Source organism: Fukomys damarensis, unplaced genomic scaffold (assembly GCF_012274545.1).
Source record: "Fukomys damarensis isolate Sample0158 unplaced genomic scaffold, DMR_v1.0_HiC HiC_scaffold_4, whole genome shotgun sequence".
In the NCBI taxonomy this organism is placed as follows: domain Eukaryota; kingdom Metazoa; phylum Chordata; class Mammalia; order Rodentia; family Bathyergidae; genus Fukomys; species Fukomys damarensis.
The window spans coordinates 38,196,430-38,220,686 of NW_022900916.1; the positions used below are offsets into that span (position 1 = coordinate 38,196,430).

Sequence of the window (24,257 nt, forward strand, 5' to 3'; positions counted from 1 at the left end):
TCTGCGATAGCCGCACTTTATTTGGAGTTTTCCACCTAAGCAGCTCCCAGCTGAGCTGCATGACATGTGCAAAAGACCCCCCGAAAGCTGGGCCTCGCAGTGTGTAAAAAAGGCCCTCCATGGGGCAGAGCTGTGCAACCGTAAAAAAAGAGAGAAAAATCAGTTCCCCAGGAAGCCTAGTTTGAGTGGGGTACATAGCACTTGGGGCAGTCCACACGCTGCTTGTTCTGGGTCTGTTTTCTTCTCTGATTGTGCTTTCTTTTCCAAGTCCTTGACACTCCCAGGTGGTGGCCACCAGAGAGGCCAGATGCAGTCCTCAGGCAGGGCGGCCTGGCCGGCAGGGTGGTTTGAGGGTAACCTCTCTCACACACAGACACCCCCAACACCACGCTTCCCCACTGGCCACAGCTCCACCAGGAAACTCAGGGTTCCTCCAACCCCCTGTGCTGCCCTGTCACAGCCTCTGCCTCTGAGCCTGGCCCCAGTCTCCCCTTGGGACACATTCAAGGGAGGACACTGCCCTGAGACAGATAAAGCCTCTACGCCCTGAGGGCACAGTGGGATGGGAGGCTGTGCCATTCAAGTCACACCCAAGGCAGGTGTTTGGAGTGTTGACTGTGCAAGTGAATCTGAGTGTGGCACGCTGGTGTGTGGATGCGTGTGAGCGTTTGGCTGGAGGTGGGGGCTGAGGCGGGGGGGAGGTGCTTCTGGGATTCAAGGCACGTTGACTTTGAAGGGGCTTCCGGGGACGCTTTCATCACCCCACTTGACAATGAGGATGTAGTCCCCCTTCTCCTTGACGGTGTAGGTGACGTTGTACACCCGGTTCCCCATGTGCTTCACGTATACCTCCTCACAGGGGGTCTTGGGCCCGTGCACACCCACCATCATCATGTTGGTGCCTGGAGAGGAGGCAGAGGGATGGACTCACACTAGGGCCCCCGGCGGCCCCAGCCCTCCCCGCCTCCTCTCCCACTCCCACCCCTACCCTCCTGTCCCCTGCAGCCTGCCTGCTTTGCTGCAGTCCACTGTGAAGGAGTTCTTCTGACCCACAAAGGCCTGGGACAGCCCAGGGCCCCGTGTCACCACCTTGCTGGCATCCGAGGAGAACTTGGGGATGGAACTGTAGCTGGAGCCATGGCTTGAGGATGACTTGGTCACAGTCTCCACCAGAACCGTGGATGTTTCATGAAGGCTGTGGCCTCCAGACAGCCGGGGACCTGAGGGACGGAGTGGGTGGACATGAACCCAGTCAGGGGATCCTGCCATTCCCTAGGTACCAGGCCCTGGGCCAGCACTGACAACTCTGTGACAGAGTCCCAGGCCACACTGTCTGCACTGTGTTCTCCCACATCCTGTTCCGAGAAGCCCATTTCAAACAAGTGTCCAGACTACCAGCTCCAATTCCTGCTTATTCCTAGGTCATGGCCTAGGGACCCTGTCTCTCATCCTTCTAGGCTTTGGAAACTCAAGGTAACTCACAGGATAAAAGTCTTGCTTTAAAAAGGAACATGCTATGCAGCTAACAAAGTCCTTCAAACAGTTTTCAAAAGGGTAGCTTGCCAAATATTTATCTTCTTTGAAGCAAGAAAGAAGGGAAACCTGGAAGAAGAATGTTAAGCTAATGCTTGGGGGAGCTGCTACAGGTAGACAAGAATAAAGAAAAAAAGTTGGAGTTTTTAAAATGACCATGCCTGACTCCACACAATGGAATGAATGCTACAGAAATCCAGACCCACCCCCATCTCCTTCCAGGTAACTTGGCCATGACGCCTGGGGAAAGACTAGGGCCAAGTGTGAACAGCCTCCGGAGCTGTCCAGGCTGGGCTGGGCTATAGACCTCCCCCACCTGGGGCACTCACCTGTGACCTTGGCTTTGAAGGGGCTGCCCACGATGTGCTGGGGGCCACCATACTTGATGGCGATGAGGTAGTTGCCAGGGGCCATGGGAGTGTAAGTGACCACATGGCCCTCAGGACACTCCCGACAGTCCAGCTGCACCTTGGAGGGGCCATCAATGGTGACAGACAAGGCCCCTGAGCCCGCATTCAGGGTGTTCACAATGAACTCTGACGATACGCCTGGAGGCCAGAGGGAGCAAAGCTGTAGGAAGGAAGGGAGGAGGCCCAGAGCGAGGCTGGGCCCCAGGGCCTGGGTAGTGGGGCAGGAGCAGCGCGCACACACAGACGCACACAGACACACACACACGAGCATTACTCCCACCTCTAGGGCAAGGCAGTACCAAGGAGCACTTTTAAGCACCCCAAGGCCCACTGCTGTGCCCAGCTCAGGCACTCACCCGTGGTGCCTCCCTCAAGCCCAGGACCGTAGGCTGACACCAAGCCTGGGTCCCCAGCCTGGCTCTGTTCTCCTACACGGATCTTGAAGGGGCTTCCAGGGATGTGTGCACCATTGAACTTGACATCGATGGAGTGGACGCCATTCTCATGGGGGATGAAGCGGATGGTATGCTTGTCTGTGGGGCAGAGGGTTGGTGGGTAAACATCCCTCCTTCCTAGGCGGTCCTTTCTGACAAGGGGTGGCAGGGGCAAGGTGAGCTCACCACTGTCCAGCTCCGAGACGTAGCACTCCTCCACTGCCCCCGAGGGGGTATGGACCCTGGCATCAATCACGCCGCGTGCACCATTCAGCTGCACCGCAAAGGATGCCGGCTGGTTCACCTTGAGCCCTGTCTCCTGCAAAGGCCACAGAAGATGCTTAGACTCCTGGGAAGCCAACGGTGGACTCTCTTTGCCATGTGCCCTGCCTTTGGGGTGTCCAGGGAGGGGACCCGTGCTGCCTGGCCCTTCCGAGGTCACTGCTAAGTCCCTGGTGTATGGGGCCTGCCATCCTAGGCTCTCGGCCTATCTCTCAGGTAGTAGGGGGCCCACTCCCAGCACACACCTGGAGGCTGGTGACTGTGAGACGGCGAGCATCATCTGAGAGGGAGGCCACAGGTACCACGAAGGGGCTGTCTGGGATGTGCTCATCGTTGAACTTGATGGAGACCTCATAGTCACCTGGGAAGGGCGGGGCAGCCAGTCAGCAAGACTCTAGGTGGGGTGGGGGGGGCTGACTCCTACTCCTCCAGCCTCATCCCGGGACAAGCTCCTTGGGTCAGGGCTCAGCTCTGAGGACAGATGAGCACTCCCAGGAGAGGAGATGGGAGAGAAAGAGCAGAGCCAGTGAAGTGAGTCCTGCAGCCCCAGGCATCTTCAGTCTGGTTAGTGAGCAGAACACAGTCTAGAAGGTCAGGCTGGCCCAGCACCGGCCCCCAGTGTGGATATTTACCTGGCTCCTGGACAACATAGGAGACCCCACAGGAGCCATCTTTTCGGTCCTCAAATGCAATCTCCGCCTTGCTGGGGCCCTCCACGGCAATGGACAGGCCCCCGGCACCGGCTTCTCGGGTCCAGATGCTAAACTCGGCTGGGTTCAGGGAAGCAGGGCAGGGGTGGCACTTGAGTTCCTTTGCCCCTCCTGCTGGCTGCCCCAACCTCCCTCCCGGCCACGCCTGCCACTCACCTGGCACTCCTGCCACGCCTCGCTCTAGTCCTGTGCCTCCAGCGCGCACCTTGTGTGCACCACCCTCACCTAGTGGCCCCACAGTGAACTGGAAGGGGCTGCCAGGCACATGCTGGCCACGGTACTTTACAGTGACCGTGTGGGGCCCCATCTCCTGGGGCACGAAGCGCACACTGTAGGCACTGTCTTCCCCCTCAACGATCTCTGCTGCTTCCGTCTTGCCGGATGGACTGGTCACCTGTGCGGTCATGTCCTGAGAGCTGGCCTCCCCTGCAGGTTTGGGAAACGTCAGGGCCAACAAGGGCTGTTTCTGCCCCTGACCCACAGTGAAACCCCGTCCTCTGCTCAGACCAGCCCAGGCTGCCTGGACCAAGTCTTACCCTCTCATCCTGTCTCAGGATAGAAGGCCCAGCCTCCCACCAAGGACCCCAGCCCAGCCCTTAGCTCTCTGCTCACCTTCCTGCTGCCGGGTGATGCTGCCAAAAGAGCCCAGGCGTTCTCGGCCCAGGAAGTCTCCAAAAACAGCAGGAAAGGGGTCCCCGCCAACCTGGGTGGACTCCTCCACCCGCACCTCACGCTTGGTCTCCCCGCCCCGCGTCTTGCTGATCTCTGTCCTCTCTGTGCGGGTGTAAGTGTGGCTGCTGCGTGTGAAGGTGCGTGTGAGGCGCTCCTGGGCGGATACCATCTGGAACCAGTTCCCTGTGGGATGCAGGTAGGCAAGGAGCATGGATGCCAGGGGCAGGGTCTGGGCCCTGCCTATCTCGCCTCCCTCCACCCCAGTCCCTCTCCACTCTACCTGGGATCTTGAGGTTGAGGTCGCAGGTGCTGCCAATGGTGGCGATGGAAGGTGCCTGTCTCCGCCGGGTGATACTTTCCTTCATGCGGCCCTCGCCGGTCACCTTCACAGTGAAGGGGCTTCCTGTGGGGTGGAAGGGCAGGTCAGGCGCACAGACTGTCTGTCACCCAGCCCCTTGGTCTGTCCCCACTTGGCCTGCGCCAGGAGCTTACCAGGCACGTGCTTGTCAGCAAACTTTATGTTGATGATGTAGGTGCCCGGCTCAGTGGGGCAGTAGGTGACTTTGCATGTGCCATCCTCCATGTCCTCGCAGTTGATGTCCACCTTGCTGGGGCCTTCAATGCTCAGCCCCAGGCCCCCATAACCTGGGGAGGGGGAAGGGACATGTCTCCCTTAGCCCTGTGCCATCCACACCACAAAGCTCTCCCTGCCTCAAGCTGCAGGCTCTGCCCAGAATGGGCACCCAATGCATATAGTAACCACTAAGCAAAATGGTGTGGAGGCAGGTGGAGGGGGGCACTGTCCCCAAGGGCAATGAGCATTCTCTTAAAAGAGAGAACTCACAGGATGTTCACTTTCCCCGAATGGACTCAGGCTGTGAAGCCCAACAGAGATGGGCCAGGAAGCCCAGGGAAGAGAGAATGGCAAGGTGGATACGGAGTGGGAAAGACAGACAAGCACCCGCTAGAGGGACCAGTCGGAAGTGTGGACTCGGGGGCAAGGAGTACCTGCATTACGTGTGTCCACGATGAACTCTGCCACCTGGAAAGTGTGCCCCTCGGAGAGACCCTTGCCCCAGACTCGGACCTTGCTGGCGTCCCCAATCTCGGACGGCCCCACCAGGATCTTGAAGGGGCTGTTGGTGACATGCTTGCCGCCCTTGCGCACGCTCACCACATGCTCTCCAACCTCCTTGGGGGTGAAGGAGATCCCTGTGGAGAGGGGGCATTAGGCAGAGTACCCCTCGGGACCCCCCTTACCCCCCCATGCTCCTGGAGACCCAAGCTCACCGATGTGCCTGTTGGGCAGGCGCTTCAGCAGGCAGGGCTCCTCGTTGCCTGAGGGTGCTCGGATGCTGGCAGTGAGCAGGCTCAGGTCGCTTTCCATGATCTTCAGGGACACATCCGTGGAAGTGCCCACGTTCAGCTGTGAGGTCCTCATCGAATCATCACCTGGGGAAGAGTCAGGGTGCTGAGCTGTTGTGGCTTGTCAGGCTCTGCACTCTTGGGGCTCAGGAACCCCCAGGGCAGACCCTGCTGAACTCAACAGAGGCCCAGGCTGCTCCCAGGCACAGGCCCAGGCCTGCAAGAGCAGGATCTGTTTCACATTAGCTGCCAGCAACCACAGAAGGGCCTAGCACCCCAATTCCTCCATGGGCCTCAGTCCTGTGAGGGTTAAATCCCCAAATAGACCGCCGTGTATCTAATCCTGAGTCTTGTGATACAGTGGAAGTGAGACATGGGACAGACCATCAGATCCCTTTCTTGCCATATGGCTCTGATCAAAGTGCTTAGCCTCTTTGGGATGGTTTTTGTCATTATTCAGAAGACTGCCAATACCTTGGCTTCTCAAGAGTAACATCGAAAATGATATGCAGGCATGCCTTTAAAGCATGGGGATGGCTGGATGATCTTCCCTGCTGTGAAGAAGCGTTTATCCAAAAATTCCCTCCTCCACTCCAGGGGGCTTCTGCACAAAAGCCCTGAGTGAGCTGCATGTGTGTCTGTGTGTTTGTGTCATGGCTACATGTGTCCAGATGTCCACCCACCTGTGATCTTGGCTGTGAAGGGGCTCCCTGGGATGTGCTTGTCATCAAAGCGCACAATGATGCTATAGTCTCCAGGGGCTGTGGGCAGGTAGGACACAGTGCAGGTGCCATCCTTATTGTCCTTGCAGGTGATCTCTGCCTTGGATGGGCCCTCCACAGCCAGGGACAGACCCCCTGTAGGTAGAGATGGGGCTGAGCTCAGAGGCCCTGCTCTTGCCTGTGTATCACGCTGGTCCCCCACCCCTCCTCCCTGAGGCTCTCCTCACCTTCCCCAGCATCCTTGGTGACAATGGTAAAGATGGCCGGCTTGTTGACCATCCCATGGCTCAGGCCTGGCCCGTAGGCACTGACGTGGCGGCTGTTGATAGCGTCCACATAGAACTGCAGGGGGCTCCCTGGGGGACAGGGAGGGGCCAGGTCAGCACTGGGACAAGGGCTGCCTATGCCCACCTTGGTCCCCCAAACCTTCCAGCAGCCTCCCAGCTGAGCCCTGCGTCTCTGCCGTGGGGACGTGGCTTGTGGACTTGGCACCCACTGGGCATGAGTCCCTAGAGTCCCAAATGGTGTCTGCACCCAGTGGGTATTCGACTGCTCAAGGAGGGAAGGCAGGGCTGGCTCTGGGCCACCCCAACCCACTCACCAGGGATGTGGTTGCCGTCATATTTGATCCCCATCTGGTGCAGGCCCTTCTCGGTGGGTGCGTACCTCACCGTGATGGTGCCATCCTTGTTGTCAGTGATGTTCGGACGAGCGGTTTTCCCAGAAGGCATCCTTACCTCTCCTGCAAGGCAGACGAAGTTATATGAGGGACCCCGGTTTCCCTCACCATAGCCCCTGCTGCTCCAAGCCCTCCTCCTGTGTGGCTTTGTTTTCACCCCAGAGGCCAGGTGGGACACAGGTTGGAGCAGCACGGTGAACCCTGAACTGGGACACAGGTAGCTTAAGCCTGAGGTTTAGCTCTGCCCAGTTTGCTTTTTGACTTGGAGTAGTTTGTTCCCCCTCTCTGGGAACTCTAAGAGGATAGGTCTCATGCTGGGAGCCTCAGGCCATACCTGTGAGCTCCCCTTTCTGCATGGTGAAGGGGATGACCAGGTTGAAGGGCCTCAGCATGGACTCCAACGGCTCCACGGGCACCACGGGCTCCTCTGTGGCCTGTGGTTGGAGAAAAGAAACAGTCATTGGCTTCGGAGGGCCCTGGAGTGCGGCCTGCCTCATGACTGAAGTTGGACAGAGCAAGGAGAGAACAAGACGGTCAGTGGTGAAACCCAAGTGGCCGAGAGATGCGCCAGCTGCAAGAAATGGGGTGCTGTGCCTGCTTGGGGCTCCCTCTGCTCAGCCTATTGCTTGCCTGCTTTCCAAGAGGCCCCCAAACCACGCCCCAGCTTTGGCTGCAGAAGAACAGAAGGAAGAAATGGAGGAAGGGGAGGAGGAGAGGAGGGCAAGGTCCACCGTGGTAGGCGCAGTACCCAGTGTGCGGGGCAGGTGCCAGGCCGGGGAGGGGTGTAGGGCTGGCGCAGCGGCAGCGCTTCAGAGGGCTCCTCCACGTGGGGCAGGGGGTCACACGCCTGGGGAGGCAAGGCATGGGGTGCAGCATGTGACTCAGAGAACAGCTGGGGGAACTCAGGCCCGGGGTGGTTATCTCAGGCGCTCTACCCTCATCCTCCTGCAAGCCCCTCTTTGTGGAGACAGCTGGGAACAGTGGCCCAGGGCAGAGGGGAGCACTGTGTTTCTAGAGTTCTGACTTCACCCAGGCCAAAAGCAGAGCTGTGCTCATCTCCCACTTTGGGAGGCTTCAGGACCCCAAAGTTCTGAGAGGTGAGGACAGGTTCTGGGATCTCTTGCTGCTGCTAAGAATGTGGGTCCCCTCCCCGCTCCCCACCAGCCACTGTCTGTCGCTGGCAGAGCTGTGAGCTTACCAGAACGTGGAAGGGGCTGTTGGGGATGTGCTCGCCCCCAAAGCGGATGGTGATGACGTACTTGCCCGGCTCGGGCGCGGTGTAGTAGATGTCAAAGGTACCATCGTGGTTCTCAACCACATCCACGTCAAGCTCTGCCCCATCTGGCGTGGACACCGTGCAGGTCACCTTCCCCTTGCCCGCTGCTTTGGCATCCACTGTGATCACAGTCTCCTCTCCAATCTGAATTCGGGGGCCCAGGCAGGCACCTGCCACATGGAAAAGCCAGGTCAGGGGCCACTGGGGCTGTGTCCAGCCCTCCCCCTTCTCAGCTGTCCCCCAGTCCCTGAGCCCACAGCAAAAGAGGAAGAAGACACTCACCCAGGCCGTGGCCTCCAATAGACACTGGAAACAGAGAAAAGTGTTAGGCCCTGCAGCACTCAGGATGGGTCTGGGGTTGGAAGGGGGTGGAGGGGGACAGACTCTCTGGCCAACCATCCCTGGGGGACCGGGCAGAGGGTATGGACATACTCTGAGGGGGCTGGATGGTGAGAGAGGCAGGCGTGTGGGATGGGTGCCCACCTGTGACAAGGCACTTGCTGGCATCTCCAGTGGGCAGGGCATGGATGCGGAAAGGTGAGTAAGGGATCTCGTCGCCCCCGTACTTGATGGTGATGGTGTATCGGCCACTCATGTCTGGCAGGTAGGACACAGTGTATGTGCCATCCCCATTGTCTCGAATATTGGCCTTCTTGGGCTTACCCTCAGGGTCCTGGGGAGAAGCAGAGGTCAAGGCCTGCCTGTGCCCAGGGCATTGCTGGCCTTACCGGGAGGTAGGTGCATGGGACTCACCAGGATCTGGACAGTGAGCAGCCCCTCCCCAGCATCCCGGGCATCGATGGTGAACTCCACTGGCAGGCTGGCAGGAATGCCAGAGGCGTTGAGACCAGGGCCACTGGCCCGCACCTTGCTGGCATCATGGGCTGGAAGCACTTTGATCTTGAAAGGGCTTGAGGGACAGAAAGGATGGACAGTTGGCTGAGGGCTGGGGCAGGAGGTCCCATCTCATCTTGACAAGAAGGATCTTTGTTGGGGAGAGGGGCTGTTTCCAGACTCCTGTGACACAGCCTGATCATTTCTTCACCATTCCCCGCTAGGGGCTGGGGTAATTGTTTAAAGAGGAGGGCCAGAGGTTTCCACCCCAGAAGGCTCTCTCTCATCAGCCCTTTCTGTAAGTGCTATGTTGGTGTCAAGGTCCCTGGGCTGTGCCACCTTGGGGCAGAGAACTCTAGGGAGGAGCAGGATGGAGCAACCAATAGGCTGGGGTCACACGGGAGGGGCTCTCCGCAACCCTGGGTGGCTCCGGGAGTAGTGATCCAGAGCCGAGCATCTCCTTACCTGCGTGGCACCTCCTGGTCAGCATACTTGACAGCTACTGTGTAGGGCCCGTCAGTGGCAGGGGTGTAGTGGACAGTGTGGGTGCCGTCCCCATTGTCACGCACCTCTACAGGCTCAGCCACACCTGGACAAGGGGGTGGGGTCAGCAGAGCCTCCTCGCTCATTGCCTCACCTGCTTCCTCCCACCCCAGATATACTATACCTGTAGGGCCCAGCACAGCCACCTGCAGGGGGGCGCGGCCAGCTTGACTGCAGTCCACCATGAAGGTCTGGGGTACCCGAGCCCTGACGCCAGCGCCCAGCCCTGGCCCCGAGCATTTCACCTTCCCTGGGTCCACGACATCTTTCACTGGCACCCGGAATGGACTCCCTGTGAGGAGGAGGAGGAGGAAGAGGAGGAGGACATCAACCTCTACCCGTCTGCCTGGAAGGGTCTCTCTGATGCCAAGGACAAGAGGAGGAAGCCTCCCTTCCCCCTAGATGCCCACAGAGAGGTCAGATCAACATTCAAAACTGCTTAAGAACTTTCTAAGAAAATATAAACAAGAATAAATGAACTTTGCTATGGACTGAGGTCAGGCAAACCTTCTCATTCAGGCTTCAGGTCAGGAAGAAGGTCTTCCAAACAATACAATATTAAAATGTTTTCTGACATTGTGTTGAGAGCAGCCAGAAAAGGCCAGTGCCAGTGACCTGGACCATCTGAGTGACCAAGCCACTTGAGTAGACGTGAACAACCAAGGTCTGACACTCTGGGCCAGTGTTGCTGGGAATGAACAGGAGGGGCTGTCACATCTACAGCAACCCCTGCCCTGCCCCTCGGTATCCCCAGGCTTCTTTCTTGCCACCTGGGTTCCTGCCCCAGCATGCTCCAAGGTGCCCCTCTGCTAATCTCCACACCCAGCTTCCCTCTCCAGCACGAGCGCCATGCAGCCTTCCCCACCCCCACCCCTCTGTGCACCTGGGATGGGCCGTCCCCCGAAGGTGATGTTGACGTCGTAGTCTCCAGGTGTGAAGGGGATGTACTCCACGGTGCAGCTACCGTCCTTGTTGTCCTTGCAGGACATCTTGGCTTCTGAAGGGCCTTCAATGGCTAGGCCTAGGCCCCCGGTGCCAGCTCCCCTGCAAGATGACACTCCCATCACCTCTGCTAGGACCAGTGGGTGTGGATGGAGGGGGTTTCAGGGATGGGGAGGATAATGCCAGCAGGCAGGTGGGGGCCCTGGGAGGGGCGAGGGACTGACTGGAAGACTGGGAGGCTTGCCCTTGAGTCAGCCCTCAGAGAGGATGGGATAGGGTGAGACAGAGCCAGAAGGACAGATGAAAAGACAAGATCAAGGTGGCCACAGCCTCCACGCAAGGTTAGGAAAGGTGAAGATACCTGGTTTCCACAGTGAAGCGGTTGGATTTGTTGACCAAGCCACTCTCTAGGCCTGGCCCAAAGGCCCGGACTAGGGTAGGGTCACAGCCTTCAGTCACACCCACTCGGAAGGGGCTCTTGGGGACAGCCACATCGTCATAGAGCACCTCTACCAGATGCACGCCTGGAAGTCAGGTGCACTTGGTCAGGAAGTGTGGCCCCACAGCCCCGCTGCCCTGACCGTGCTGTGATCAGCTGCCTGCTAGGTGCACCTCCCTCGGCCCAGCTGCTCACCCTCCTCATAGGCCGTGTACTGCACCCGGTAGGTGCCATCCCCATTGTCCGTCACGTAGGTGTCTGTCTTAGCACCAGAGGGGTTGAGCACTCGAGCTGTCACATGGTTGCCACCCATGGTCGTTAAGGATCTTGCATCCACAGTGAACTCAGTGGTCACCTCCCGTAGGACACCTGGGGCCAGAGAGGCATTCTCAGCATGGGTGCTCAGCCCTACTCTCCAGGTGGAGCCCGGCCACCCTCTGCACCGCTGTGGGTCCCAGGCTGTCCACCATCGTGTCTATCACCATTTGGTGACATTTTCTGCCCACATCAGTTGCTCCACCAGGCTGTGGGTCCTGGAAAGTAAGTCTGGATCTCACATGCCTCTGCTTCCTCCATGCCCAGTCCACAGTGTGGCCCTGCAGATGACCCACTGATGATACTAGCCCTTGACTCCTGTCATCTTCTGTCCCAGAGCTCTCCCTCCTGAGCAGAATTTTCAACTTCCTTGGGTCTAAGATCCCTTAAACTAGTAAGTGTAAGATCTCCCCAGAAAAATGCCCAGGGGCAGATGCTATTTCATTACAAGAGCAGAGGCCAATGTCCACGCCTTGCATTTCTCCTCTGTGCTTTCTTTGAGATGTCTGGGCCCCTCAGGACTCGGGACGGCCAGAGAGCCTTCCCTGGAGCCCAGATCTCAGCTCTGCTTCCCTTCCTCCCACTGCCGTCTCCTGTCTCACTCACCATGAGGTTCCACTCCAGGCCCTGAGACCTTGACACCGCTGGTGTCAACAGCTGGTTGCACATGGACGCGAGTGGGGAACTTGGGGATGGGGTGGCCGCCGTACTTGATGGTGATGGTGTAGGTGCCGGGGAATGCAGGGCTGTAGGTGATATGGTAGGTGCCATCCGCGTTGTTGTGGATCAGCACCTCAGCCTTGACGCCGGCATCAGACAGGATCTCGATGGTTAGCTCAGCCTCGCCCGCCTCCGAGCAGTCCACGGTGAAGGTGGCCGCCTCACCAGCCTTGCCGCGCTCCAGCCCTGGCCCGCTGGCCCGCACCTTGCTTGGGTCAAACACAGGCTGGATGGTGGCCTTGAAGGGCGAGCCTGGGATGTGGGCTTCGGCAAACAGGATGTTGATCGTGTACTCTCCAGGCTCCGTGGGTAGGTAGCTGACGGCACAGGAGCCATCGCCATTGTCTTGGCATTCGATCTTGGCCTCGCAGGGACCCTCCACAGTCAGCCCCAGGCCACCTGTGCCAGCCCCTTTGGTGTCTATGGAAAATGGCGCAGGAGTGCCTACCAGGCCGCTCTTGAGCCCAGGGCCATAAGCACAGACCTAGGAGGGAGCAAGTGTGTGAGTTCCCCACATCCAAGCCTCTCCATGACACCCCACCAAGCTGGGAATCTTCAGCTGAGCAGCTCAGGCAGACTGAGAACAAGTACTCAGAGGATGAAAGAATTTATCCTCATTAGTGGACCCCGGATTTAAGCCAAGGTCCCATTCCAAGGCCAAGCTCTTAATAACTAAATTGTCTACAAGGTAAGTCCTGGGTGGAGGACAGTCCTGGTCCTTGGTCCTTGGCTGTGCCCACTCCTGGGATGTAAGTCCTTCTGGCCTGTGACCCTGATTGGTCCATTTTCCCTACAGCCCCCCACCTCCAGGTCTTGACTCCAACTAGCCTGTATCTCCTCACCTTCGAGGGGTCAGGGGGCAGCACACCCTCCACAGCAAAGGGGCTACCAGGCACTGGGTGGCCATCATAGGTTATGTCCACTTTGTAGGGCCCCTCTTCTGGGGGCATGTAACGAACTGCCTGGGCTTCGGCTCCACCCCCAGGCTCCAGTTTGCAGGGGATTGGTCGTCGGGAGGGTGAGGTCATCCGCACATCCAGCTGGCCCTGACCACCGGCCCCTCGTGTGTTCACAGAGAACTCCTGTTCCTGCCCCACAGCCACCTCTGCATGGAGCATAATGGACACCATGAGCAGAGACTCCAGCCCACCTCACCCAACACCCCTTACTCCCAGGGTGGCTCTTGTCCCACTTACTGCTGTTGAGGCCTTGAACTTTAACTTTGCTGAGGTCCAGTGGGGGTGCCACATTCACTACAAAGGGGCTTTTGGGAACAGGGTCCCCGCCATAGGTCACTGTCACTGCCATGTTGCCCTATTGGGTATAACAGAAAGTCAGAACTGGATAATTTAGCTTACCCTGGCACTATCCCCTGGGCCTAGTGGACTCAGGCTCAGAGACACACAGAAAGAGAAAGGATGGGAGGCAGGAAAGGAACAGGGACTCAGAACAGTTCTATGAGATTGCAGGAGGGACGGCAGGTCCCTGCTCTGCAGGACAGGTGAGGGCATGCAAGGATGGGACGCACCTGCTGAACAGCAGTATACTTGACGGTGTAGGAGTAGTCGTGGTTGTCTATGATTTCAAAGTCCCGCACGACCTCGCCCTTGGCTGCCCCAGCAAAGTGCACATCGAGCTTGGCCTTGCCCGCTCCCTTGGTCAGCACGGTGAAGTGAGTGGGCTTTCCGACTTCCACACCTGACAGCCCACCCAGAGATGGTGGTGAGGACTTAACCCCAAGCCAGACTTCACACCAGCCCCACTCCCTCCAGACACCTACCTGTGCGGTTCAGCCCAGGACCCTCAGCCTTGACCTTGCTGGCATCGTGGGATGGATCCACCTTGATGTGGAAGGGGCTGGCGGGGATCTCCTGGAAGTGGAAAAGGCCTGGTCAGGGCTCCACCTAGAAGATCACCGTGCTGTGCCAGGCTGGATGCTGGTCAAAATGCCCAGGAAATGAGTAAGCACTAGGATGGCCTCTGCACCAGCCCTTTTATATCTCGGTCACAGTGCCCCCACTCAGGGAAGGGTCTACATTGCTGTGCCTCCTGCCCCTGAAACCATGCACTGTCAGCTGCTGGTGTAGACCTCCAATATGCAGGCCACTATGACTAGCATCAGCAGAGGGCCAGGGTACCTGGTTGGCAAACAGCACCATGATGGTGTAGCGGCCAGCTCCTGGGGGCGTGTACTTGACTGTGAAGGTGTCGTTGTCATTCTTGATGATGTCAAAGTCAATGTCAGCCTCTGCAGGTCCCACCACACCAGGGGCACACTTGATGCCAATGCTCACGTCACCTGAGGGAGGGAGGGAGGGCAGAGGCCTGAGCAGAGCCCAAAAGTCTCCCACACCTGCAAGTCATGGGATCCTGCTGGAGTCCAAGCCGTCTCCCACTCAGATCTCACCCAGTGTGTACGTGTACCTTGTCCTGCTTCGCTGCAGTCCACTGTGAAGTACGTGGGCTCATTGGCCTTGAGGCCTGTCTTCTCCACGCCAGGGCCATACACCTTCACTCGCTCAGGGTGACTGCCTTCTCCCACGTTCACCTGTGGGTAGGGGTCAGTGCTCAGCTCGGTGCTCCTCCAAGCCCCAGCCTGATAGAATGGCTGTAGCCTCTTTGAGGGATTTGGGATGGGGAGGGGCTACACAGGCCTAGGGACAGCCAGCCCTGCTGAACAGAGCCCACCTCCCTCTTGGGGTCGTTGGCAGTGGGCATGGGGCAGGCTTGGAGGACCCACCCTGAAGGGGCTCTTGGGCACGTTGACACCTCCCCAGGAGATGATGATGGTGTGCTTGATGGGCTTGGTGGGCATGTAGGAGCAGCGGAAGGTGCCGTCACCGTTGGGGATCACCTTGATGTCAATGGGGCAGCCATCTGCGTCCTGTGGGCATCACCAAGCAAGGTATTTAGTGGCTGTGGCCGACTCAGAGCACCTCAGTGCGCCCTCTGCCGGCAGCAGGCAGACTCAGCACCCCTCCTGTCCTCACAAACACACTGGTACCTCTCCCGCCCCTGACATCAGACCCCTTGAGTTTAATGCCGTGTGCTCTGGTGGCCAGGGCCCACCCTGGCTCATGACTGAAATGTGTTAGTCAGGGAAAAGCAGGGTGAAATCAGTGTTCCTAAAATTGAAAAATGAGCCTTTTAAAGAGTCATCTTCTCCTTGGAGCCTCAAGAAAACGTTCATTAACCTCTAGAGTCAATGGACAGTTTAAGAAAATGAAACCCTAAAATCCAGTGGAACCATTTTTCAATTGTAAATTATTAGTTAAAAAATGAATTGGGTAAAATATGGTTCTATGATTATTGTAAGAAAATAAGTTTAAAATTTTTCATAGTACTTATGGACCCATGATGCCCAGTCCTGCTTTTCTTGATGTGCCAACCTCCCTTCTGGAGGCCCTGCCTGGGGAAGTGGGGGCAGTGGAGCCTGTGTGGCACCCACCTGGGCGTAGAGCTTCAGATCTCCCTTGCCAGCTGCTCGGGCATCAATGGTGAACTCGGCGGGTTTGTCCACGATGCAGCCCGTGGGCTCCAGGCCAGGCCCAAAGGCCTTCACCTGGGCAGGGCAAGAGAGGAGACCTGGGTTGGGCCTGGAGGAGCCCTAGCACCTTACTTCCCAACCAAGCCTGTGTGCAGGAGCCGGGCTCGCACCTTGTCTGGGAAGCAGTCTGGGGCGGCTGGCTGGATGTGGGCAATGAAAGGCGAGTCGCGGATGTCCTCATCATCGCAGATGACGTGCACGGCGTACTCGCCAGGCTCTGTGGGCCAGTACCGCACATCGCAGGAACCATCCCCCTTGTCGTCACACTCGATCTTGGCCTGTGAAGGCCCCTCGATGGAGAAGCCTGGGTGAGAAGCAGAGCATCAGAGGGTGTGAGAGGCAGCTTGGCCTCGCAGGCCAGTCTCCCATTCCTCCCCCGCAACCACTCCGGTCACCCCGGGGTCCCATATCCTCGTTCGTCCTGATGACCCCCAGCATTCCCACCCTCTGTCCCCAGTCACTCTCCGTCATGTCGTCCCTCTCCCCAGAATTCCTACCTTCTGCCACCCAGCCACTTACCCAGTGTCCCCACCTCTGTGCCAATGGCCTCCACCACAAAGTCGGCTGATTTGCCCACCTGGCCAGTCTCCAAACCAGGGCCCCAGGCCCGCACCTTCTGTGTCCCCGCCTCTGGGCTCACCTGGACCTCGAAGGGGCTAGGGTAAAGAGGGAGCTGCCGTCAGTGCAGGAAGTGCCCTTGCCAGAGGTACCCTTCTCACTTCCCTCCGTCCCTTGCCTCCCTTCCTCTTGCCCAGTGAAGGCTCGGACAGGAAGGCATGGGGGCGGTGCTTACCTCCGGGGGATGGCGTAGCCGCCCCATGTGATGGTCACCACATACTTCCCAGGCACCACAGGATAGTACTCGCATTCAAACACATCGTCTCCGGCCTCCCGCACCTTTACCAGCTCCTCTGTGCCCTCTGGTGTGGAGGTGCAGATAGCATCCTATGAGCCCCAGCTCCTCAATCCTCTCAAGAAAGGCTTGGGACCCGGGGATCTGAGGGCAGTGTGACTAGTGGGCAGCGCTGAAACTCGGGGCAGGAACCCTGTGCCCACAAGTGTTCTTCCCAGTGAAGCACACAAGACAGACAGAACCAGTTCTAGTTTGCAGACTGGGAAACTGAGGCAGGGAAGGGCCAATGCACCAAGATCCCGAAGTGACCCTTTGGAGTCTTCTCCTAGGGTGGCATGGTGCTGGCCTCATCACCCTGGGATTGTCAGAATAAGTAGACAGATTTCTTCCCTGCTCCTCCACCCTCAGTTGCCACACTGGACTCTGGCACTTACTTGGCCCTTTGACTGTGACCTTGAGCTCCCCACTGCCGGCACCCTTGGTGAACACCTTGAAGTCGGCCACCTCTTTCACACGTACACCTTTGGGTTGCAGGCCTCGCCCAGAAGCACGGCAAGCATTGGGGTTACAGGCTGGGAAGAGGAAGGAGAGGGAGGTTGGGGGTCCCGAGAATCCCTGGAGAGAGCCTCAGTCACTTGTCCCCTCCCTGCCCACCCCCTTGACCATCCCCTACCGACAGGCACAGGCCATGGCCCCATGCAACCATGCCCTACTCCCTTCATGCCTCCCACACACTGGGCTGCTGGGAGCTGTGCTGAGCAGAGAGCTGAGGTCAAGCAGGTTACAAGAAACCCTTCCTGCTGTGTTCCTCAGAGCCAGTGGGACAAAGCCATGACAGCCTGGGCTGACAGTGAGCTGAGAGAGGCAGGGAAGGGCCCTTTATCCATACCAAGTCCACCCATCTGGGCCTTTTCAGAGTCACCATCACAGCCTCAGGAACCAGGCCATGCCACAAAACATCCAGCAATACCATGGAACCAGAGCTGTTCCATGTAACCTGAAGCCTGTCACAGAGCACAGGCAATGGATAGAAACCAGCCTGCCACAGGACGGACAAGAGTGGGAAATCTCAGCCTGCCACATAACTCATAAAATGGCATGGAGCCCAAGGGGCACCACAAAACAGGCCATGACATGTAATCCAGGGCCTGCCACAGAACACAGGCAGTGGCACAGAACCTAAACTGACCACAGAAATCATCAGGCAAGTGGCAAGGAAACTAATCCTGCCAAGGAACACAGCCAACAGCATGGAACCTGGGGCCTGCCACAGAATGCCCCAGAATTGGGCCAATCCACAGCAGGTGGGTCATGCCACACAGCACAGGTAATGCCAGTCTGGTATGGCTATGCCCAGCTTTGCCACCACTGGCAAGTACTAATATGGAGCCACTCTCTTGGCCTGGTGGACGATGGGCATGGAAGGGGCAGGCAGCAGCAGGGGCACTGAGCTCAGGGAGAGAACCAGTGCCGGGGGTGGGGGTGTATGTCTCCAACTGAGGGCCTGACAAGCAGGCGGGGTCTTACGGGTCATCCCTCAACCTTTCCATGGAGGCACCTGCTGTGCTATCCTTCAGTGTGGTCTCCTGCCCCTCATCTTAGCAGGCTCCTCAGTGCGGGGAGGTAATAAGGACAAGCCCCCCTAGGCCCTGACTGGCTACTTTTTCTGCCCATCTCGGCTCAGCTAGCTACTCTACTTGTGGATTAAGTGCATTTATCATCAGTCCTCAGACCTGGAATTTGGAGGCAAGTCTTTCTGCATCCTGGCTTTGGTGAGGGTGATTTGGGGGATCAGAGTAAGGTCCCTTACCTTCTGCCACATGCACAGGGAATGGACTGCGAGTGATGGGGGAACCAGCGAAGGCCACGTGCACGGTGTGTGGCCCTTCCATCACAGGCCGGTATGTGCAACGGAATGTGCTGTCACCCTTGTCCTCCAGGGCCACCTCTACTGTGTCCTGACGGCCCTGTGGGTCCACAATCACCACAGCAACATCACCTGTGCCAGCCCCTGCCATGGAGAGAGGACATCAGGGACCATTCTCGACACACACAGCCCAACAGAGCTCTCTCCCATCTGAGACCAGCCAGCCCCTGTCCAGGACCTCTGCCTAAGCCCCCTGTTCACACTCCCCACATCCTGTCAGAAGTTGCCCACCTGATATGCCTTGCAGCCTATACATACCAGCAGTGTAGATGTCAAAGTAGGTGGGTTTGTTGGCCACGTTACCCACAGGTTCCAGGCCAGGGCCACGGGCCGACACCTTGTTGGCATCCCCCAGCGCCATGCCCACATTCACCTCAAAGGGGCTACGCTCAATGTTCTGGCCAGCAAAGAGCACAGTCACCTAGAGGTGAGAGGTCAAACGTTAGCTTCTAGCAGAGAGTAGTGCTGAGAGGGGTGGAGGGACAGAGTAGAGCCAAGGAAGGTGAAAGGGGGATGGTTGGTGTCCTAGGAGGGGTGGGTGTGGGCTAAGAGGGGTCCATTGAATCAACCATGGATGTGAACAACAGGGAAGGCAGAAGGACCTACAGGGAGATACCTTATGTAACCCAGCAACCTTGGGCACGTAGGAGACAGCATACGTGCGGTCCTTGTCATTGTTGGGAACCACCTTGGCCTATGGAGAAGGAAAAAGATTGGAAGTCACAGTGGTCGTGGCCCCTGCTGACCCCACAGTGCCCAGGGCTCCTCAGCCCCAGGTGGTCCCATGGTGACGGCTTCTCTAGTCTCCACAGCGCCCCATAGGAATCTAGTTGTAACCCCATGCTAATCCCTCCACCACTGAGGGCTGCTCCATACCTCCTCCGTGTGACCTTCAGGGTCCTCAATGTAGACCAGCACCTCACCCAATCCAGCATCCACTGTCTGCACAGTGAAGTGGGCAGGCTGCAGCACTGTGTTGCCCTGGGGCTCAATGCCTAGGGGTAGAAGCAGAACCCAAATTACACAGCGGGACCCTACCACTGTCCAGCTTCCCTGGGGAGGACCTTTAGGGTTCCACACATACCAGGCCCATAGGCAATAGCTTTCTTGGGGTTCAGCTGCTTAGAGCGAACAGGGGCACCAGGTTTGAGCTTAGCCTTGGGGAACTGGGAGAGGTAGGTCATGACCGAATGCTCATCCACGTTGGGGTCCACAATCTCCTCGGGGGCGATCACCTGCATGGAGAGGAATGATTCTCATGGCGCCCTCTTTACCCGGCAGCCTCGTGCCTCCGGCAGCCTGCCACCTAACCTCAGAGGCCAACCTTTACCTCTGCTCCCTCATGCCCCACACATCACCCCATCTGCCAGTGTACCTGGGGCACCCCGAGCCAGTCATCCGCCTGTTGCATGGCCTCTCGAGCATTCTGCACAGGCTGGTTGGGATCCCAGGCCTCCCAGTCTGGGCAGAGGCCTGGAGAGATGGTGGAAAGGGTCAAAAGTTAGGGGAAACCTGTCAGCCAGATGCTGAGCATCGGCATCTGTAGGTTCTTCTTACACCTTCAGAGGCTGCAGCTTCTACTCCTTTTCCGGCTGGCTTGAAGCCCCTGACCAGCCAGGTTCCCACTGCCTCCTGATGTCACAGCTCGTCAACTGGGATCCCAAATAAGATGCAGCAGCCCTCACCAGCAGCAACAATGAAGGCTTTCTGCCCCGGCTGATGCAGCCTGGCACCGACCCTGCCCAGCCAGCCTCCTGCCTGCCCAGGACCCGGCAGAGATCCCGAACACCAAGCCCCCATGAGGGACCCCTGCCAGACTTCTTTTGCCTCATTCAGTCTGCTTCAGGGGTGGGGAAGGGAGGCCAAAGCCCCCGTCCCATGTACACCTCTGACCTATCCCCTCAAGCTGCAGCTCCAGCTCTCTAAGCACTTCCTGCTCCAGCCCCGTGCATAAGACTCCTTTCCTGACTGCCCCGGAAGAGAATGAGTTCTCCTCTGGGACCATAAAGAGTCCAGCCTGCTAGCAGACCAAATGAGGCAGCCCCAGATCACACTGTGAAGCCATACAGGGTCAGGGGATGCTTGGTCCAGAGCCGGAGTGGGGCCTTACGCATTAGTGGGGAGGGGGCCGACTCACAGGCTGGAATTCATGACTGGCTGGAACAGCTGAGCTCACTGCTGGCAGCTTCTCCCGTTGTGGGCAGTGGCTCAGCAGCTGGGAATGCTTCCCAGGCGGCATGCCCCTCCCCCCGCCTCCCACCTCCTGCTCCCCAGCTGACCCCAGGTTGGGGGTGGGATTCCCCCAAGGGGCTGTGGCTCCTCAGGCAGTGGAAGGTGGAAGAAGACCTCTCCTTTCAGGAAATGAAGGTCAAGCTGTGCACCAGGCAGGGCCTTGGCTGTTTGCTGAGGACCCTCATGTTTCCAACTGACTAGGTCAGAGAGCACACCCAAGGGGGCAGGGTTGGGTCACCTGCCCCTGGACAGTACTGCGCCGCCTCAGGCCACATCATGCTGGGCCTTAACCCCTTCTCAAACTCTTCCAGGGTCTCATCAAGAAGAGCCTTCTCTTAGTCTAATTCCGGCCTTCTTTCTACAAGTCCCATCACACTTTCCTTCTCTCTGCTCAGAGGGGTTGGTGCCCATGTGGCAAAGTGGAGAAGCAAGGTCTTGGCCTCTGGGTATAAGCTGTGTATCACTGACAACTCACAGCCCTGTCTGGACCTCCCTTCCCCCTGCCTTTGAAATGAGGTGTTTTAAATATTGTCCTGCCCCTGTGGAATCAGGCCTGTCTGCTGGTAGGGCCTGACTCCAGCAGTGATACCCAGTAGGAGGAGGGAAAAACTCCACGGTGCTCCTGATCCCTGACAACCCCAGCCACACCTCCTTCTCACTGTCCTTCCAGGCTGAGGGCTTTGTGGGTGCCTGCTGGCCTACTCACCGGGGGCACAGTTGTCCACCAGGGCACCCAGGGCCTTGCCATCCTGCCAGTCACGGTTGAAGTTGGTAATAGGCAGCTGGGGCACCTTGTTCTGGATCCAACCAAGCAGACGCTGCTTGGGTGTCTGTTTGCGGGCATCCTCGTCATCCTCATCCTCCCACATGGGCATGGAGATGGAGTAGTGCAGGATCAGCGTCCATATCAGGCCCAGGATCAGTTTCAGGTTCCCATCCACAATGGCCTTGCTGTCTGTAGAGTAGAGGGAACAAGCTGGTCCCACCCTGTGCCACACTTCTGCCCTGAGTGCCCACCCACACCTGCCCAGCTGCCCGAGGCAGCTACTAGAGTGCCAGGGTCAGGCTCCTACCACCAGGACCTTCTTTGCGCACTAAATTCTTGGTCTCTGACAAGTCCTGGTCCATGCGTGGAGTCCTCTGTTGCTCATAGTACCTTCACCTCTACCACAACACTTGAGGCTGCCTCCAATCTAAGCCAGTTTCCCATTTTGGTCTCTTGGGTACAGACACTATTTTTTTTAAATGTCATTTTATCAACATACAACAAACTGCACATATTAGAATACAGTTTGATAAGCTTTGATACTAAGCAGGTACTCATAAAGCCATTGCTACAAATCAATAATTAACATGTCCACCACTCCCTAAATTGCCTTGTACATAGCTCTTTGTGAGCCTTTCTTCCCGATCTATTCTCTATTATGATAAATTAGTTTGTGTTTTCTAGAAGTTTATATAAATGAGATTATACAATCACCTTTGGGGGGGGGGCCTCACTCATTTCATTTTAGACCCTGGGTTTTATCTTCTACACCGAGGGCTTAGAATTTAGCAGGGTCTCAATAAAAGTGACTGAATGAATATTTTGAAAGCTTAAAGATAAATTAGATAAGAATGGAACCAGCCCGGTTCCACTCACAATCTACTCTGCCAGGCCATAAGGAGTTTTGGAACAAAGTGGTTCTGGGAAGAGGTTGGGGGCATAACATGCGCTCAGCTAAGCTTTAAAAGTCAAAGCTGCCAAATGCTGGGGATCAAAGGATCTCAAAAAAGCCAGGAGAAGGAAATGTCATCCAAGGAGGGGGGGGTCAAGTCTTAGACTGAGACACACTCTACCCATCACCTCCTCTGAGTAATACTTTGGACCAGAACTAGCTCCCCAAGATTTTAGCGCCCCAGTTCCCCTTTAATAGCCAGAGAGAAATATCCAGGAGGGGAGGGGGCTAGAGTGCAGAATTTGGAATCCAGTCTACTGTAAAGCACAACGCAGGCCTGAAATCCATCAGCTTCTCTGAGCATTGACTGCTTTTAAGAGAAGGACTGCTTTGGCGGGGGCAAAGACTCATACTTGTTTACTGATGTTGCCCCAGAGACGAGAGAAGGTGGGGTTGGAGATTCCCACCTTATACATCTTTGCCTGCCCCCCTCTCCCAGGTCCTGGGGGAGGATATTAGAAGACAAGCGCCTAGGAACCCCTGACATCTCCACTCCACCCCCACCTGCCTCTGAGGAGGAATCCGGTCTTCCTGGGCCCTGGGGCCTCACCCTCCCAGTCACTGATTCATCCTTCCTTCCCCCGTAGTTCCCCAGCCCGCCCCTTTCCCCTGGCTTCACTGCAGCACAATGGTTTGGCAGCTCTTGGATTCCATGACACACTTGCTGCTGGCCCCTGGTGCTTTCTTTCACTCTTCACACATACAAGCCCACAACACTTTCACGCAGTCTGGATGCCCCAGTGCCCCTAGCCCTCTCACAGCCCTGACAAAGCACCAAAGCTGGGGACTCACAACCCAGAAGCGCCCCCCACCACGTGAGGGAGGCCTTGAGGCTTGGGGTTGGGAGGAGGTGAGAGGTGGAGAAGGGGTCACTCGTGTTTTCGGGAGAGAGAGGTTTCTCCCTAGCAACTGGCCCTGGGCCAGACAGCAAGTGGTCCACAGCTTGGGGCAGGATTGGGACAGCAGGCTTCAGTTCCACCCTGGGAGCAATGACCTTCCTTTCTCTCCTCCCTTTGGAAGCCAGGCAGAGGTGGGAGCTCAACTCCACCCAAGCTGCTTCCCACTGCAGCACCCCACTGAGCCATCACTTTGCCTGTTACCCCCAAAGGAGTAGCAGAAACCAGGCTGGTCCCAGACCGGACACACACTGCCTCTAGTGGAGAGGGGAGAGAGGGCTGGGCAGAGGGAGGTGCTGGGACAGCTGCTGCCCCCTCCAGCCCCTCCCTCGGCTGTTGGCTCCAGGAGAAGGAACAGCAACTGGGGAACAGCTGCGGGACAGAGCTGCCTCATAGGCCTCTTTGTTCTGAGGGGCTGAGGGGGCAGTGGGGGCCCAGAAGGGAGTGCTGGGCGGTAAGAAGGGGGCATGCCCTCCTTGGATCTGGGCTGAGGACTCCTCTTCCAGGTGGACTTTGAAGAGTCCCATTTCCCTGCTCCCACCCCAAACCCTGACTTCCCATCGAGAAGGAGAAGTGGGGAGTCTTTATGACCCCCCAGATGCCGTCCTGCAGGAGGCCTATGGATGGTGTCTTCCCACCACTGAATAGGACCTGGGTGACTAGAGGAAGCAGGATACCCCCCTCCTTGCAGGTAGCCCCTCTACATCTCCTTGGGGTCTCCGGGTTGGTGTCTGTGCCCCTCCCCTGCAGCCTCAGCCCTGGCCCAGCAGCTGAATTGCTGACAGCTTATCTCATCAGTGTGAGTGAGCCTCTCGGCCCAGAAGGGGCACAGCTCCCCTTCCTCCCAGCGGGAACCCAGGGAACTTCCCTCCCACCCCCAAACAGCTCTGGCTTCTTTCCCCCTGTAGAGGAGCTGGCCCCTCCACAGCTGAGCCAAGGGGGCCCGAGCCAGGCACCGCCATGGGGGAGGGGAGAGGTGCGCCTGGGAAGGATGAGGCCTGGAGTGGGGCCCGGCCACCCCCACAGCCACAGCCACAGCCACAGCCGGAGGGAGGGGAGGCTGAGTAGCTTCCTATAATGTCTTGCAGAGGCCCCAGGCTTCCCCCGGAGACCCCACCTGGGACAGTTCGTCCTGCCTTTCATTCCCAGCATGGAGGGGGATGACAGCTCCAAAACTGCCTCTCTCACCCCCCCACCCTCCCCTCCAC

The 24,257-nt window shown here is 57.8% G+C and overlaps 1 protein-coding gene across 4 annotated transcripts in view; it reads right to left on the minus strand.

Annotated features, from left to right (window-relative positions):
• Window positions 1-32: 32 nt before the first annotated feature.
• Window positions 33-24,257, minus strand: part of Flnc (filamin C) — a 26,078-nt gene continuing 1,853 nt past the window's right edge. Inside the window, exons 2-48 of one of the 4 annotated variants that reach the window (XM_010633460.3) lie at window positions 21,142-21,390; window positions 19,579-19,676; window positions 19,288-19,438; window positions 19,080-19,198; window positions 18,820-18,897; window positions 18,462-18,624; window positions 18,087-18,287; window positions 16,711-16,848; window positions 16,217-16,343; window positions 15,943-16,079; window positions 15,534-15,727; window positions 15,325-15,438; window positions 14,617-14,760; window positions 14,301-14,424; window positions 14,015-14,175; window positions 13,657-13,747; window positions 13,405-13,574; window positions 13,073-13,190; window positions 12,719-12,981; window positions 11,763-12,360; window positions 11,037-11,210; window positions 10,764-10,926; window positions 10,344-10,504; window positions 9,585-9,752; window positions 9,383-9,506; window positions 8,837-8,993; window positions 8,567-8,756; window positions 8,366-8,389; window positions 8,006-8,253; window positions 7,556-7,654; window positions 7,142-7,241; window positions 6,730-6,870; window positions 6,356-6,484; window positions 6,090-6,263; window positions 5,332-5,493; window positions 5,050-5,253; window positions 4,534-4,686; window positions 4,322-4,444; window positions 3,982-4,224; window positions 3,526-3,795; window positions 3,292-3,429; window positions 2,905-3,020; window positions 2,564-2,696; window positions 2,300-2,476; window positions 1,863-2,081; window positions 1,011-1,220; window positions 34-902 (exon numbers count right to left, since the gene is read on the minus strand). In XM_010633460.3, coding sequence (XP_010631762.1) covers window positions 715-902; window positions 1,011-1,220; window positions 1,863-2,081; window positions 2,300-2,476; window positions 2,564-2,696; window positions 2,905-3,020; window positions 3,292-3,429; window positions 3,526-3,795; window positions 3,982-4,224; window positions 4,322-4,444; window positions 4,534-4,686; window positions 5,050-5,253; window positions 5,332-5,493; window positions 6,090-6,263; window positions 6,356-6,484; window positions 6,730-6,870; window positions 7,142-7,241; window positions 7,556-7,654; window positions 8,006-8,253; window positions 8,366-8,389; window positions 8,567-8,756; window positions 8,837-8,993; window positions 9,383-9,506; window positions 9,585-9,752; window positions 10,344-10,504; window positions 10,764-10,926; window positions 11,037-11,210; window positions 11,763-12,360; window positions 12,719-12,981; window positions 13,073-13,190; window positions 13,405-13,574; window positions 13,657-13,747; window positions 14,015-14,175; window positions 14,301-14,424; window positions 14,617-14,760; window positions 15,325-15,438; window positions 15,534-15,727; window positions 15,943-16,079; window positions 16,217-16,343; window positions 16,711-16,848; window positions 18,087-18,287; window positions 18,462-18,624; window positions 18,820-18,897; window positions 19,080-19,198; window positions 19,288-19,438; window positions 19,579-19,676; window positions 21,142-21,390 — 7,826 coding nt within the window. In that variant the 3' untranslated portion in view covers window positions 34-714. Of the gene's footprint in view, window positions 903-1,010; window positions 1,221-1,862; window positions 2,082-2,299; window positions 2,477-2,563; window positions 2,697-2,904; window positions 3,021-3,291; window positions 3,430-3,525; window positions 3,796-3,981; window positions 4,225-4,321; window positions 4,445-4,533; window positions 4,687-5,049; window positions 5,254-5,331; window positions 5,494-6,089; window positions 6,264-6,355; window positions 6,485-6,729; window positions 6,871-7,141; window positions 7,242-7,555; window positions 7,655-8,005; window positions 8,254-8,365; window positions 8,390-8,566; window positions 8,757-8,836; window positions 8,994-9,382; window positions 9,753-10,343; window positions 10,505-10,763; window positions 10,927-11,036; window positions 11,211-11,762; window positions 12,361-12,718; window positions 12,982-13,072; window positions 13,191-13,404; window positions 13,575-13,656; window positions 13,748-14,014; window positions 14,176-14,300; window positions 14,425-14,616; window positions 14,761-15,324; window positions 15,439-15,533; window positions 15,728-15,942; window positions 16,080-16,216; window positions 16,344-16,710; window positions 16,849-18,086; window positions 18,288-18,461; window positions 18,625-18,819; window positions 18,898-19,079; window positions 19,199-19,287; window positions 19,439-19,578; window positions 19,677-21,141; window positions 21,391-24,257 lie in introns of all 4 variants that reach the window. The other 3 variants (XM_010633459.3, XM_010633462.3, XM_010633461.3) reach the window with 3 other exon arrangements.